At 50.9% G+C, this 15,514-nt stretch overlaps 2 protein-coding genes across 7 annotated transcripts in view; one reads left to right on the top strand and one right to left on the bottom strand.

Annotated features, from left to right (window-relative positions):
• KHSRP (KH-type splicing regulatory protein) overlaps positions 1 to 15,514 on the top strand; it is a 31,293-nt gene that overhangs the window by 5,880 nt on the left and 9,899 nt on the right. For 2 of the 4 annotated variants that reach the window (XM_057708234.1, XM_057708236.1), the window contains exons 8-19: positions 17 to 191; positions 306 to 404; positions 702 to 800; positions 917 to 1,019; positions 1,634 to 1,734; positions 1,830 to 1,974; positions 2,052 to 2,212; positions 2,295 to 2,404; positions 3,066 to 3,154; positions 3,240 to 3,440; positions 3,544 to 3,621; positions 3,703 to 3,863. In XM_057708234.1, coding sequence (XP_057564217.1) covers positions 17 to 191; positions 306 to 404; positions 702 to 800; positions 917 to 1,019; positions 1,634 to 1,734; positions 1,830 to 1,974; positions 2,052 to 2,212; positions 2,295 to 2,404; positions 3,066 to 3,154; positions 3,240 to 3,440; positions 3,544 to 3,621; positions 3,703 to 3,863 — 1,522 coding nt within the window. Of the gene's footprint in view, positions 1 to 16; positions 192 to 305; positions 405 to 701; positions 801 to 916; positions 1,020 to 1,633; positions 1,735 to 1,829; positions 1,975 to 2,051; positions 2,213 to 2,294; positions 2,405 to 3,065; positions 3,155 to 3,239; positions 3,441 to 3,543; positions 3,622 to 3,702; positions 5,796 to 15,514 lie in introns of those variants that run through there. The other 2 variants (XM_057708237.1, XM_057708235.1) reach the window with 2 other exon arrangements.
• LOC130836172 (adenylate kinase isoenzyme 1-like) lies at positions 4,985 to 14,563 on the bottom strand. 3 transcript variants are annotated; one of them, XM_057708245.1, is made up of 5 exons: positions 8,162 to 10,826; positions 7,617 to 7,811; positions 6,859 to 6,923; positions 6,388 to 6,692; positions 5,122 to 5,255 (listed from the first exon to the last, which is right to left on the bottom strand). In XM_057708245.1, exons 2-4 carry the CDS (start codon positions 7,767 to 7,769, stop codon positions 6,536 to 6,538), a joined length of 375 nt encoding a protein of 124 aa, XP_057564228.1. In that variant the 5' UTR covers positions 7,770 to 7,811; positions 8,162 to 10,826; the 3' UTR covers positions 5,122 to 5,255; positions 6,388 to 6,535. The 3 variants fall into 3 exon arrangements, with proteins under 3 accessions (XP_057564227.1, XP_057564226.1, XP_057564228.1); XM_057708244.1 differs by lacking the exons at positions 6,388 to 6,692; positions 8,162 to 10,826 and adding an exon at positions 14,470 to 14,563 and having other exon boundaries at positions 4,985 to 5,255; XM_057708243.1 differs by lacking the exon at positions 6,388 to 6,692 and having other exon boundaries at positions 4,985 to 5,255; positions 8,162 to 9,353.

Below are 15,514 nucleotides of genomic sequence, written 5' to 3'. Positions count from 1 at the left end.
TTCTTCCCCTTCCCAGGAAGGCAAAGATGATGCTGGATGACATCGTCTCACGGGGTCGTGGGGGCCCCCCAGGACAGTTTCACGACAACGCCAACGGGGGCCAGAACGGCACGGTGCAGGAGATCATGATCCCCGCAGGGAAGGCTGGCCTGGTCATTGGCAAAGGCGGAGAGACGATTAAGCAGCTCCAGGTGAGGGGTGGGCTCCTCCCACCCCAGGAAAGTTACCTTCCTGGGCCCGGCCCCCCATGCGCCCCGGAAAGTCTTTTGAAAGTTCAGCGCTGACTCTCAACCTTGGTTGTGAAGGAACGGGCGGGAGTGAAGATGATTTTAATCCAGGACGGTTCCCAGAACACGAACGTGGACAAACCGCTCCGGATCATCGGAGATCCCTACAAAGTGCAGGTGAGCGCCCCCAGGCAGGCCGGTGGCCTGGGGGTTCGTGTGCACGTGCAGAGGTTTCCAAGGGCGCTGGCTTTGAAGTCTGCACGGGGCTGGTTCTCTGCTGAACTCTGCCTCCCGGCCGTTTCTACATGAGCGGGTGGCCTGAACTCCAGAAACTGGGGGTGCTCACCGTGTCTGTCTCTTAGGGCAGGTAGAGAGCTCAGTACGCGTGTGTTGGTGCTGAGCTTAGGCCCGTGACGCCTGGGAGCACGGCGGGGCGGCGGTACTGGTGTGAGCGCCGTGCTTGTGTGTTTGCAGCAAGCCTGCGAGATGGTGATGGACATTCTCCGGGAGCGTGACCAGGGCGGCTTTGGGGACCGGAATGAGTACGGATCCCGGATCGGTGGGGGCATCGATGTGAGTGCAGGCCTCCCCAGGTGGATGGCGCACCGGGGGAGGGGTGGGCTGGTGGGCAGCAGAGGGCCGCAGACTGGGGACAGCCCGGCTGACCCTCCTCGGCCGCCCGCCCTCAGGTGCCCGTGCCCAGACACTCTGTGGGGGTGGTCATCGGCCGGAGCGGGGAGATGATCAAGAAGATCCAGAACGACGCGGGTGTGCGGATCCAGTTCAAACAAGGTCAGGAGCCGGCGGGGCCGCTGCGGGCAGCGTGGTACCGGGTTAGCCTGTTGAGCCTCCGCGGTGCCTCATCATTCCTGGGTCAGCAGGGCATGCCCTGTCTGTCCCCCCACCATGAGGCAGCCACGTGAGAAAGTGGGTGACGGGCAGGCTTTCCGAGTCGAAGGGAAGTTTTCCTCTCCTGTCAAACTCCCCTCTCCCTCTCCCCCGCCCAAGGGCTCTCCTGATGGGGCCGCCTGGGCCTCCAGGCTGGATTAGCTCCCACGGCCCCAGCTCTGGGCTCCTGCCAAGCCCAGTGAGAGTGTGAGCGGCCGGTCTGTGGGGAGAAGGGACTGCTGTGTGCTTTTTGAGAGATGCGTTGTCAGTTCTTAGTTCTGGGGGTACCAGATGCAGAGGCCTCATCCACCCTCCTGCCGTAGCTGCTCGGTTTCCTTCTCTGGGGACGTGGGCCCGCCGGCCTCCTTCCTGGCCCCTGAATAGGTGGAGGGTGGCAAGCGGCGCTTAGTGGCTGAGATCGTCCAGGCCCCTGGCTTGGCCTAAACAGGCAGTGTTTCGGGGGAGTGGAGTCGTGCTTCTCTTGTGACTGCATTTCTCCTCTCTGGGTGCTGCCTCAGATGACGGGACGGGCCCCGAGAAGATAGCTCACATCATGGGGCCCCCAGACCGGTGTGAGCACGCCGCGCGCATCATCAACGATCTCCTCCAGAGCCTCAGGGTGGGTGGCGTCGGCTTTGCTGAGAAGGGCTGGTGGGGGCAGAGGGGCCAGGCTGGCTTCCTGCCTTAACCCACCCTCTCCTCCCTGCCCTGCAGAGTGGTCCCCCGGGCCCTCCAGGGGGTCCTGGCATGCCCCCAGGGGGCCGAGGTCGAGGAAGGGGCCAGGGCAACTGGGGCCCTCCTGGTGGGGAGATGACCTTCTCCATCCCCACTCACAAGTGCGGGCTGGTCATCGGCCGAGGTGAGTAGCCCCTGCACGGGCCCTGTCCCTCCCCCGCTCTCCCCTTGCTCTCCTCTCACTGCTTGTGGCTCTTGCAGGCGGCGAGAATGTGAAAGCCATAAACCAGCAGACGGGCGCCTTTGTAGAGATCTCCCGGCAGCTGCCACCCAATGGGGACCCCAACTTCAAACTTTTCATCATCCGGGGCTCGCCCCAGCAGATCGACCATGCCAAGCAGCTCATCGAGGAGAAGATCGAGGTGGGCTGGGGAGGGGCTCTGGGAACCTGGGCCAGGCTCCTTCTCCTTCTCCACTGATCTAGTCCGGTTCTCCTTCCTCCAGGGTCCCCTCTGCCCAGTCGGACCAGGCCCAGGGGGACCAGGCCCTGCTGGTCCCATGGGGCCCTTCAACCCCGGGCCCTTCAATCAAGGGCCACCTGGGGCTCCCCCTCAGTAAGTATTCCTGCTGGGTTCCTGGGATGTGGGGGGGTCGCTCTGCTGACAAGGAGACTGGCAGACCCTAGAGGGCCATCCCTGCCTTGTGGGAGTGCTGAGTGTTTGGGTCCCAGACATGATCCAGGCCAGCCACCTGTTTCATAGACACTTTTTTTTTTTTGATTGCGTTGGGTCTTTGTTGCTGTGTGCAGGTTTTTGTCTAGTTCTGACGAACAGGGGCTAGTCTTTATTGCTGTGCGCAGGCGTCTCAGGGCGCTGGCTTTTCTTGTGAAGCACGGGCTCTAGGCTCATGGGCTCAGTAGTTGTGGCACACAGGCTCAGTAGTTGTGGCTTGCAGGCTGTGTCTCTGCAGCATGTGGGATCTTCCTGGACCAGGAATCAAACCTGTCAGAGACACCGTTTTGAAAAGATGCCACAGGTGTTGCCCTTGGTCTCCTCCACCCCAAATGTAGATCTGTGCGTGGTGCACTTGGGGACTCTCACATCCTTGAGTCAACACAGCCTGTGTCCCCTGCATTGGTCATCTCACTCCTTTTCCTGGGCCAGGAACGTGCATCTCCATGCAGGGGGTGCTCTGGGCCCCCTTGCTAGCTGTGGCTGTCCTCTCTGGGGACCCAGGAACAGCCTGGCGCATGTGTTCTGTGTTATCGTCCTGCAGTGCCGGAGGCCCCCCTCCTCACCAGTACCCACCCCAGGGCTGGGGCAATACCTATCCTCAGTGGCAACCGCCTGCTCCTCATGACCCGAGTAAGTATAAGGCCCCAGCCAGGGCGGGTGGGGAGGGAGCTGACTTTCTGGGCCACCTCTCGGCCCACACACCCTCTTCCTGCAGATAAAGCCGCGGCCGCTGCTGCAGACCCCAACGCCGCCTGGGCCGCCTACTACTCACACTACTACCAGCAGCCCCCAGGCCCCGTGCCAGGCCCGGCACCGGCCCCCGCGGCCCCGCCCACCCAGGGTGAGCCCCCCCAGCCCCCACCTGCTGGCCAGTCGGACTACACTAAGGCCTGGGAAGAGTATTACAAGAAGATCGGTGAGTATGTGGGCCGCCGCAGGGCCTCAGGTCAGCCACAGAGTGGGCGGGTGGGTGGCCGCGTCCCCACGCTGTCCTCTCACCCCGGTGCCTGCCTCCACAGGCCAGCAGCCCCAGCAGCCCGGAGCGCCCCCGCAGCAGGACTACACGAAGGCCTGGGAGGAGTACTACAAGAAGCAGGGTGAGCCGCCAGGGCCGCGGCGGGCAGGGCCAGGCTCACGCTCATCCTGGCCACACTCACCCACCCTCTGCTCCCCCACAGCTCAAGTGGCCACTGGAGGGGGTCCGGGAGCACCCCCAGGCTCCCAGCCAGACTACAGTGCTGCCTGGGCTGAATATTACAGACAGCAGGCCGCTTACTACGGACAGACTCCAGGTCCTGGCGGCCCCCAGCCTCCACCCACACAGCAGGGACAGCAGCAGGCAAGTGGGAATTGCCACCCTCCTCCTCCTCCTTTCTCCTTCCAACCCCCGGCCACCGTCCATCCTGCCTTAGTGGGTAGCGCCGGAAATCCCTTCCCCTGCGGGGTGTGTCCTTGATGCCTGCAGCGGGGGCCGTGTGGCCAGAGGTCTCCGGGAGTCCCCACGAGCCGGGGGAAGTGTGCGCTGGGTCCAGAGGTTAAATGAAGAGGCCTCCCTCCGCCGGCCCGCTTGTTCCTGTGTAACGCTGTCGTGATGCTGGGGGAGAGCGCGAAACAAATAAAAGGAGGAACTGTTGAACTGGTGGGTAGTCCTGGGGGTGGGGGGCAGGCCGTCCGCTCAGAAGTTGGTTGGTCTCCAACCCGACTGCTAACTCACTCAAAATCTGGCCACTTGGGAAGAAAACGGATATTTTTTCTCCTCTCTGCATTACTTTCATGGTTTTTATTCTTTTGATTCTTTTATTTTTAAACCCACGATCTCTCCCCGCGTGTCCAAGTGACTGTGTGTGCTGCAAGCAGCCCTGTGCGGCTTGGCTGTGGCTCCGGCGGCCGCAGGGAGGTGCCGAGGGGCCCGGCCCCGGGGCCCTCCCGCTCCGCCCAGGCTCGGCCTCTCTGCGCGCCCATGCCTGCCTTGTGTCCCGGTCTTGTCTGTGAAGTGGGCATGACGATCGTTGCCACCTTCCAACCTACCTCACAGGGGTGTTGTGGGGACACCGTGATCTCTGATTGTCATGTTGTGATGCGCCGGGAGCCGCCCGCCCGCCTTCCTGAAGACAGAGGGCACTCCTCCCTCCCCCAGCCCTGAGCGCTTCCCCCTCCCCTCTCTTCCCCTCTCTGCAGCCCCTGCTTCTCCTCCTTCCTCTGTGTCACTCTCTCCTCCATCAAGGAGCCAGTCTGACTTCGGCTGAGTCCCTGGAGCGCTGACTAGACAGCTACAAACACATCCTTCCGGCCTGTGCTCACAGGCTCGGGAGAGGGGCTTCCTGGCCCCCTCCTTGCCACTGTCCCCCTAGTCTCCCACCTCCCCTCCCCTCCCCGTAGTGACCAATTCCTATCTCTTCCCTCTCCGCAGGCTCAATGAATCGAATGAATGTGAACTTCTTCATCTGTGAAAATCTTTTATTATTTTTTTTCCATTTTGTTCTGTTTGGGGCCTTTTTTTTGTTTTGTTTTTTTTCCGTTTGTCGAGAGAGCGACAGCTGCCAGGGTGGGGTGGGGGTGGGGGGGTTGCCTGGGGAGCCCTCGCTCACTGTGAGTGGCTTGGAGGTCGCGGCACAGGCGGTGCCGGGCTCTCGCTCTCTCGCTCATTCTGTGTGTCTCACATGCTTTTTTTCTTTCAAAATTGGGATCCTTCATGTTGAGCCAGCCATAGAAGATAGCGAGAACTAAATCTCTGCAAAAAAAAAAAAAATTTAAAAAATTAAAAATTAAAAGCAAAACAAAACCTATAAAATTATATATATATATTAAAAAATCTCTATTATCCCCCGCCCTGCCCCAGCCTTCCTGAAACTGTCTCTTTCAGGAGAAAGCAATTCATTCACTCCCTACTACCACTTTTGGCCCTCTTCATGTTTTTAAAATAAACTTTCAAAAAGGAAAAAAAGTCACTCTTGCTATTTTTTTTTTTAGTTAGAGTTGGAACATTCCTTGGACCAGGTATTGGTATTGCACGAAAACCCGCCCCCACCCGCGTCAGGCAGCCCCTCACTCAGCCTCTCTGCTCCTTCTCTCGCTCCTCCTGCTGCCCCAGCTCAGCTCCCCCGCCGCCCCTCCTGCCCCCCACCCCCAGGACTGGTCTGTCGTGTTTCATCTGTTCAAGAGGACATTGCAACCGAAAACAATTGAGAACAAAACAAACAGAAAATTGTATGGCAGTTTTTACTTTTTATCGCTCGTTTTTAACTTCACAAATAAATGATAACAAAACCTCCCCGTGTCTGCCGGGTGCCGTCTCTCTCTTTCTCTCCCCGTAGAGTTTTGAAGCAGATGTTTGTTCTATATAGATGTAAAAGCCTGGTAACGGTGATTGGAAATTACAAGCTTTGTGTTGTGTTGGTTTTTTTCTTTTTTTTTTTTTTTAAATCGGAATTATAAGAAAAGATAGTTTTCTGCAGGCGCATTGTGCTTTCCTGACTCCCCCCCCCCCCCTTTTTTTTGGTTAAATAAAGTGCTTTTTGTCTAAAACTGCGTGCTGGCCGCAGTTGTGTTTGTAGAGGAAACAAGTTGAAGAGGTACAAGGCTTGGCCAATGAGTGTGGGGTGTGGGCCCCCCAAAGCCTTCACCTGTCTGGTCTTGCAGGAAGAGAGAATCAGGCAGAGCCCGGGCAGTGCAGTCCTCCCCCAACGTTTCTCCCTCTGGGAGCAAGGCCCCCAGGAGGGTCCCCAGGGGCAGGTGTTCCCATGGATACAGCCTGCCGCCACAGCACACCCACAGCCAGCCGCACCTTGCGGGAGTTGGCCTGGCCCTGATGTGTGCCGAGCTGTGGCCTATTTTGCTAGCAAGCCCTGAGGTGGGAACCTGACCTGTTGAATGGCGTCCGTTCCGGTGGTTGGTGGCAGCCTAAGGATGAGGACAGGAGATGGGACAGTGGTCTGAGGGGCCACTTGAGCTGTCTGGCCCAGGGACAGTAATCTTGAGGCATAGTGTTTGCCTGGAGCGTTCCTCTGGGATTTAGGGTTGAATACCAGCACCGAAAAACCAGGTGTCACGCTCAGAACCTAGGTGGCTGGGCCCACAGGTGTGAGTGGCCGGAGCGGCAACAGCTGCCACCTCCAGGTGGGGCTGTTCACGGCCCCCATGACCTTCCAGGTTTGTTAGGGACCTGCCCCTGTGAGAATGAGGAAAGGGGGAGGCTGTCACTCTGGGGTCACGTGGGGAGTCATCTTAGATTGGAGCCCCGGGCTCCCCTCAGCAGGCCTCTCACGTCAGGCAGTGCACCCCCTCTGAGCTTGGGTGGGGGGAAAGTCGGAGCCCCCGGCCCTCTCCCAACTCACTTCAGGCGTTCGATGACAGAGCAGCACTTGGCAAAAATGTTTTCTGGAGCTGCTTCTGCCAAGATCTAGAGGAGAGGGGAGTGAAGGCGGTTCAGTTCTTGAGTGTAGCAGGATAACTGCCGTCCACCCCTCTGACAGTGGGGGAGACAGGTTCTCAAGGCCCCATTGAGTAGCCAGTAAATAATCGAGAGGTGCAGCCTGAGGGCCATGCGGATGAGGGAAGAGGGAACAGGCTAGCTCACCCCTCCTTCCCATCCCATCCGTGGTGGTTGAGGCCAGTTCCTCTCACTCTTGTTGTTACCTTCAGTTGCGGGAGGGTAACAGGAATGACACCAGAGTTCTCTATCTTCATAGCAACAAAAGTACAGGAATTGCATGGCTCACTTTAAGAATTAAGATATCCCTACTTTCTACCTTGAGACACTAACACATGGCTGGATTTCAGTTGAGCGGTGGTTGACCAGTTGTCCTCAGCTTATGTTTTGTAGGTATGTTCTGAAATGTATTTAATTTTGCAGTTTTGGAGCCAGTCATTCTGTTCAGACCTTGAATGTCATAGGTGGGAGGCCACAGCCTGCACCTGTTCTGCCTAATGGAAGAATTGGAATTCCCCAGTGTACATACTGGGGAAACTGAGGCCCAGAGAGGTCTGGGAACCCGGGGCAACAGCATAACCCCTGTGTCGTTTCAGCTGGGACTTGCTCCCCTGCAGGGGTGGGGTGGGGGGCGGGGGTGAGCAGAAGACCGGGCGTACTTACGTTTCGGAGCAGGTTCTTCTGCTGGTAGAAGGTCAGGATGGGCTCACACAGGGTGTAGTGTGTTTCCAGGCGCTGGTAGATGGCCACCTCACAGTCGTCCGCCCGGCGCTCCACCTGGCCCTGGCGCAGCGCCCTCTGCACCATCGTCTCCATGGAGCAGTCAAACACGATGACAAGGTTGGGGGCGCGGCCCACCTAGGCACCCGTGAAGGGGGCTGGGTGAGGAAGAGGCTGGGCACGCTGGCCCCCTGTGCACCCGCACCCCAGAGATCCGGAATCTAGGGTGGTAAAGAAAAACCAGGTTCCCCCGCTCTAACCCCCCTGGGTCCATTTTACTTTTGTAGTTCCAGGTTTTTGTTTGCTGTGTTCATTTTTTGGACACGGAAGACACTGGCAGGGCTCATAAGCCAAACAGCGCCAGTGGGAAAGGGAGAAGAGTCTCCTTGCTGTCCCCAGGCACCCAGTGTCACCCTCCCCAGAGGCAACCAAGATATCTATTTCTTGCATCTCCTTCTGAAACTATTTTAGGCACATACGAGGCAAACCTGGTTACGATGTTCTTTTTCCTCCTTTTCAATACAAATGGGAAAGACATTGATTGCCCTTCATTTTGTTCACTTCGTAAGCTGGAGATGGTTGTATATTGGCACACGAGGAAGTTCCCGGTTCTTTTTAATCACTATATGATATTCTCTTGTTTGGATGTGTCAAAATTTACTTAACTGGTTTCTCGCTGATGGGTATTTAGGTTGAAATATTCCTTTTAAGATGGATTTAAGCAGTTTTTCCTTGCCTTCCTCTTGCCCAGACATTTTCACTGGAGAAAGTACCAGAGTTCCTAGCTTACCACTACCCACACCACCACTTTGCCCTCTACTCCAGGAAGACCTCCCTGGATCTCCAAGACCACCCACTGTGAACCACACCTCCTCCTAGTTCCTCCAGAACTTCCTTGCAAAATCGAATCTGTCAGCACTTTAAAAAACAACGGCACTTCCCTGGTGGTACAGTGGTTAAGAATCCGCCTGCCAATGCAGGGGACACGGGTTTGAGCCCTGGTCTAGAAAGATCCCACATGCTGCAGAGTAACTAAGCCCATGCACCACAACTACTGAAGCCCACATGCCTAGAGCCCGTGCTCCGCAACAAGAGAAGCCACTGCACTGAGAAGCCTGCTCACCACAACTAGAGAAAGCCCAAGAAAGCCCACACACAGCAAAGAAGACCCAGTGCAGCCAAAAAAAACAAAAAACAGAACCAAGTGGGATTCATTCCAGGAAAGCAAGGATGGTTTGATATAGTTTATTGTGTTAAAATCTTAAGTAAAGAAAAAGTCATATGAGAATCGTCATAAACACAGAAAAAGCAATTCAAATGACAAAATTCATGCATTCCCTTGGGACTTCCTAGGTGGTGCAGTGGGTAAGAATCTGCCTGCCAATGCAGGGGACACGGGTTCAAGCCCTGCCCCAGGAAGATACCACATGCCACAGAGCAACTAAGCCTATGTGCCACAACTGTTGAGCCTGCACTGTAGAGCTCATGAGCCACAACTATTGAGTCCATGTGCCACAACTACTGAAGCCCACACGCCTAGAGCCTGTGCTCTGCAACAAGAAAGGCCACCGCAATGAGAAGCCCACGCACCACAATGAAGAGTAGCCCCCGCTCGCCGCAACTAGAGAAAGCCCGTGTGCAGCAATGAATACCCAACACAGCCAATAAAATAAATAAATTAATTAATTTAAAAAAATTCATGCATTCCCGATTTAAAAAAAAAAACAACTCTAGAAATTGATAAATATATCCTCAGCCAGCATCTTATGTAATGGAAACTTGCTTTCCCACTAAAGTTGGGAATAAGATAAAATTGCCCACTCTTGCCATTATGACATAGTAAGGTATGAGAGGATTAGCTAAAGCCATGAGATAAAAGAAAACAATGGGAGGAACCCGAATTGGAAAGGAGGAGATAAAATCATGTCTGTTTGCAGATGGTGTGATTATATTTCTGGAAAACTCAAGAAAATCAACAAACTAGTACAGACGAGAGAATTTGATGAAGTAAGAGGATGTAGTATTAACATACAGAAGTCAATAGCCTACATGTATATGAAAATCACCAGTTAGAAGAAAGAAGCCCCCATTTACAGTAACATTATAAGCAGCAACAACAAAAAATATATAAAACTCTAAGGCAAAACTTTTCCCAAAAATGTGCAATGTCTTTAAGAAAGGTCCTTAGGGAAAACGTAAGTAAAATATTCCTAAGTGACTCAAAAGAGACTTGAACAAAAGGAAGAGATACATGTTCTTGGGTAGTAAGACTCAACATTACAAAGGAACCAAAAGGTTCCTAAATGAGTTTATAATCTTAGCGTGATCCAAATGTGATATTTTTTTTTTTGGTGGAGATGGGTTGATTCTAACATTCAACTACAAAAATAAGCAGGAATGCACTTCCCAGGTGGCACAGTGGTTGAGAATCCTCCTGCAAATGCAGGGGACACAGGTTTGAGCCCTGGTCCAGGAAGATCCCACATGCCACGGAGCAACTAAGCACATGTGCCACAACTACTGAGTCTGTGCTCTAGAGCCTGAGAGCCGCAACTACTGAGCCTGTGTGCCACAATTACTGAAGTCCACACGCCTAGAGCCCGTGCTCTGCAACAAGAGAAGCCACCACAACAAGAAGCCCATGCACTGTAACAAAGAGTAGCCCCCGCTCTCCACAACTAGAGAAAGCCTGTGAGCAGCAACGAAGACCCAAAACAGTCAAAAATAAAAATGAATAAATAAGTGTATTTTAAAAAATAAAAATAAGCAGGAATATCCAGGAAAAACAAGGCAAAAAAAAGCAAATGGGGGGGTGAGGGGGCAGAGGAAGCATCCAACCTACCAGATATCAAAACAGAGTAAAGCAGCCATCCTTAAAACAGTGCACAAGTGGACAGACAGACCCCTGGAACAGAATAGAAAGTCCAGAAATAGAATCAGGTGAATATGGAAAGTTGGTATATGGCTGGGGTGCCATCTCAAGTCAATGGCCAAAGACGGACTTCTAAATAAATGGTGCAGGGACAACTGGATTCACCGTTCGGAATCCTTACCAAATCTCCCAAAGTAGATTATGTTCCAAATGGATCAGAGACATAAATGTAAGAAATAACCAAACAAGTACTAAAGAAACCATGAATGAATTGATTGCCGTATAACCTGGGACTGGGAAAAACAACAGCAACAACCACGTCTCAACATTTAGAAGAAATAACAAACTATTGATAAATTTGACAAAAGTTTTTAAAATAACTTCTGCATGTCAAAAAGGCACAATAGGGAGTCCCCTGGAGGTCCAGTGGTTAGGACTCAGAGCTCTCACTGCCATGACCCTGGGCTGAATCCCTGGTCAGAGAACTAAGGTCTCACAAGCTGCACCACATGGCAAAAACAAACAAAAACAAAAAAAAGCAAAAAACAAAAACACACACAAAAACCAACCAAACAAACAAAAAAACACAAAAAAGCAAAACAAAACAAACAATAAATCAAAAAAGTCACAATAAATCAAAGTCAAAAGATAATTGACAAACTGGACTGCAGGAAAAATTTGCAAACTGTATCACAAACAACTAATATATAAAGAGTTCCTAAAAATCAAGACGAAAAAAGACCAACAATCTGCTAGGGGGTGAGAAAAGTTAGCAAAAGATCTAACGAGTGCACTGAAGAAGAAAGGAAAATGACCCTAAAACTTTGCCCAGCCTGATTCATCATAAGAGAAATGCCCATTCAAAACCACTGAAATACTGTTTCACACCTAAGCAGGTTGACAAACATCCGAAAGTTTGGCAGCATCCTCTGTTGGCGTGAGTGGCTGGGAGGAGATGGCCACTTGCTTCTATGGCTGGTGGCAAAGCTGAACAAAGAGAAGAGTGATGCCATCAAGCAAAACCATCAAGGGGGGTTCCCTGGTGGCGCAGGGGTTACCAATCCGCTTGCCAAAGCTGAGGACACGGGTTTGATCCCTGGGCAGGGAAGATCCCATGTGCTTTGGAGCAACTAAGCCTGTGCACCACAACTACTGAGCCCGTGCTCTAGAGCCTGTGAGCCACAACTACTGAGCCCACATGCCGCAACTACTGAAGCACTCGCACCTAGAGCCCATACTCCGCAACAAGAGAAGCCACCACAATGAGAAGCCTGCACACAGCAACAAAGAGTAGCCCCCACTCACTGCAACTAGAGAAAGCCCGCATGCAGCAAGGAAGATCCAATGCAGCCAATAAGTAAATAAAAAATAAAAATAATACATACATACATACATACGTGAGCAAGCAAAACCATCGACACATTTCTCCTTGACCCCACAGTTCCACTCCTGAGAACCCATCCCAAAGATGCTAGCAAAAATATGAAACGCCACGCAAAGGTGACTGAGTGGGGCACCTTTGGTAGTGGGAAAAGATTGCAAACAGCTTGTTGTCTGTGGGCCATGCAATGAGTAAACAATGGCACTGCTGCACAGAGGAATGCTGGTTGTAAAATGGGACCAGGAAGAGGAAGACTTCTTGACACTGATATATCTTCAGGATATGTTGTAAAGTTAAAAAAAAAAAATGAAGTCTGGTATATATGGAATGTATACACACACACACACACACACACACACACACACACACACACACACACACACACACACACACACACACACACACACAACCTGCTTTACACCAGAAGGACAATCCAAAAATTAATGAAAATGATTGCATACAGGGAAAGGAGAGCATAGATTGGGGTGGGGATGGATCTACCTTTTTATGCGACTTTGACTTTGGAATCATTAAATGTGTTGCAAATTCAAATTTTTAATTTAAAAAAGCAATCCCTAGACATCGAAAGCCAACCTGAAATGAACGAACCTGTGTGTCAGTGTCATGCTGCAACTACACAGAGAAAATTATTATCTCAAAGGACTCAGTGTTTTTGTGGTACATCCACAGTGAGATCTAGTGTAAGGAAAACCAGAGCTGCAAAGAAATCTTAAACTTCCTTCGGGAGTTTTATTCTCAGTAGTTAACATTGGTATGTTATTTGGAAACTATTTTGCATCTAATGGAATAATGCAAATGAGAATGTCAGTGATTTTAGAAACCAGACTTTTTAGGGAAAAGAGAAAAGAGAAGTAAAACGCTGTGATGTTAAGTGTAAGCTGGAAATAACAGTATGAACTTGTGATTTTTTTTTTTTTTTCCTTTCAAAAGTGTGTGTTTCCTAGCTGTCCGCTGGAAAGGCCTGGACACGGTAACCACCTGGTAGCAATGAGTACCCCTGGCACCCAGATGAGACACCACTGAAAAAGGGCCTCCACAGAGAAATGGCCAATTCCAGGGCTGGACCAGAAATGTGAAGGGGGGTGGGGGTGGGGGGAGTCTTGTGCAGAAAGAAAGCAATACAGCAAGTGTGAAATGGGATTGTGTCCAGAGGATGTGGTGCAGCGTGAGAGAGCTCCTTTTGGCCAAAGATGGGACAGCTTGAGCAACAACAAAAAAGAAGACTGATTATGGCCATGATCAAAAAGTGTATAAACAAATACTGGAGAAGGTGTGGAGAGAAATGAACCCTCCACACTGTTGGTGGGAATGTATATTGGTGCAGCCGCTATGGAGAACAGTATGGAGGTTCCTTAAAAAAAACTAAAAATAGAGTTACCACATGATCTAGCAATCCTACTCCTGGGCATATACCCAGACAAAACTGTAATTCAAAAAATACCTGCACCCTAGTGTTCATAGCAGCCCTATTACATAACAGCCAAGACACGGAAGCAACCTGTGTCCACAGACAGAGGAATGGATAAAGAAGATGTGGCTGGGACTTTCCTGGTGGTGCAGTGGTTAAGAATCCACCTGCCAATGCAGGGGACATGGGTTCGATCCCTGGTCCAGGAAGATCCCACATGCTGTGGAGCAACTAAGCCCATGCTCCACAACTACTGAGCCCGTATGCTGCAACTACTGAAGTCCATGCACCTAGAGCCCATGCTCCACAACAACAGAAGTCACTGCACTGAGAAGCCTTCGCATCACAATGAAGAGTAGCCCCGCTGTCCACAGCCAGAGAAAGCCCGAGTGCAGCAATGAAGACCCAGCGCAGCCAAAAGAAAAAAGAAAAAAGATGTGGTACATATATACAATGGAATATTACTCAGACATAAAAAATAATGAAATAATGCCATTTGCAGCAACATGGTTGGACCTAGAGATTGTCATACTAAGTGAAGTAAGTCAGACAGAGAAAGACAAATATCATATGATACCACTCATGTGGAATCTAATTTTTTAAAAATGACAGAAATGAACTTATTTACAAAACAGAAACAGACTTACAGAAATCAAAACCAAACTTACGGTTACCAAAGGGGAAACATGGTAGAAGGAGGAAGGATAAATCAGGAGCTTGGGATGAACATAAACACACTACTATATCTAAGATAGATAACTAACAAGGACCTACTGTATAGCACAGGGAACTCTACTCAATACTATTAATAACCTATATGGGAAAAGAATCTGAAAAAAAATGAATATATGTATATGTATAACTGAATTACTTTGCTGTATACCTAACACGACATTGTAAATCAACTATACTTCAATAAAATTAAAAAAAAAAAAGAATGATTGAAACACTTTAAATACACGAAGATGCCTGAATTGGTAAGGATGAGAGAGCACGAGAGAACAAAATAAAGACCAAATAACGAACCTCACTGTCACCATCGGAGGCGACTAGGACACCCAACCTCAGTCTGAAAATGGGCCCCTGTAGAGGAGAAGATACGCAAGTATCCTACCTGTCTGCTAGGAACTATATCTCAGGATAACCAAACAGCCCTGTTCGAGGAAGGACATTTCTTCTGTAGGGAAGAATTCCAGCTAGTCGATGTTGGGGGAAAAATGACCTAAAGAGAAAGTTACACCTTTCAAATTGATTCAGAATAATCAGAATATGAAGTAATTGATTCCGATCAGCAACAAATGAAACTCTAAGATAAGAGGTGGATGGGGCATGTTACGGCAGCCCCTAGCTGACCCTGTATCAGTGTGCAAGGGCTGCCACACCAAGTACCATAGGTCAGGTGACTCCAGCCACAGAAACTCCATTTCCTCACAGTCCTGGAGGCTAGAAGTCTGAGACTGAGGTGCTGGCAGGGTGGATTCCTTCGGACGCCTCCCTCCTTGGCTTGTAGGTGGCTGTTTTCTCCCTGTGTCCTCCCATGGTCACTCCTCTGTCTGTGTCCAAATCTCTTCTTATAAGGACACTGGTCATATTGGGTTAGGACTGATCTTAAGGACCTCTTAATGTAATCTCTTTAAAGACCCATCTCCAAATCCAGTCACATTTTGAGGTCCTTGGAGTTAGGGCTTCAACATCTGGATTTCAGGGGGGGACATGATTCAGCCCCCAAATAACAGATCACTTGCTAAGAGTGGGGCAGCCGGGCGTGAAGGAGCCTCCTGAAGTGACACAGTACAAAAAAGTATTGAACCACAGTGCTCTACACTGAATTCCCACTGAATTGGACAGAAAAAGAATTGCAAGCACAACACAGATTCTGTTTTCCCCACTTTCCCAAGTTCACTGCCTGGGTCCTGGTGAACATCCAAAGACCTGGCTCCTCTTAACACATTGAAACACATAAAAAAAATACACACAACTACAGCAAAGAGACAACTAAACATTGTGAGCTATCTGATAGGAGTTCACATCACCACCTATGAAATGCACTTGAAAAAAAATGGAATCTAAGTCCCGACCCAGACTCTAGAAACACTACCAATTCATAGGACACATAGAGGAGAGGGGAACATGATAAAAAAACAAAAACAAAACAAAAT

This window comes from Hippopotamus amphibius, chromosome 15 (assembly GCF_030028045.1).
Source record: "Hippopotamus amphibius kiboko isolate mHipAmp2 chromosome 15, mHipAmp2.hap2, whole genome shotgun sequence".
NCBI lineage: Eukaryota > Metazoa > Chordata > Mammalia > Artiodactyla > Hippopotamidae > Hippopotamus > Hippopotamus amphibius.
The sequence above is the reverse complement of the archived record's forward strand: the minus strand, read 5'-3'. Positions and strand labels throughout refer to the sequence as shown.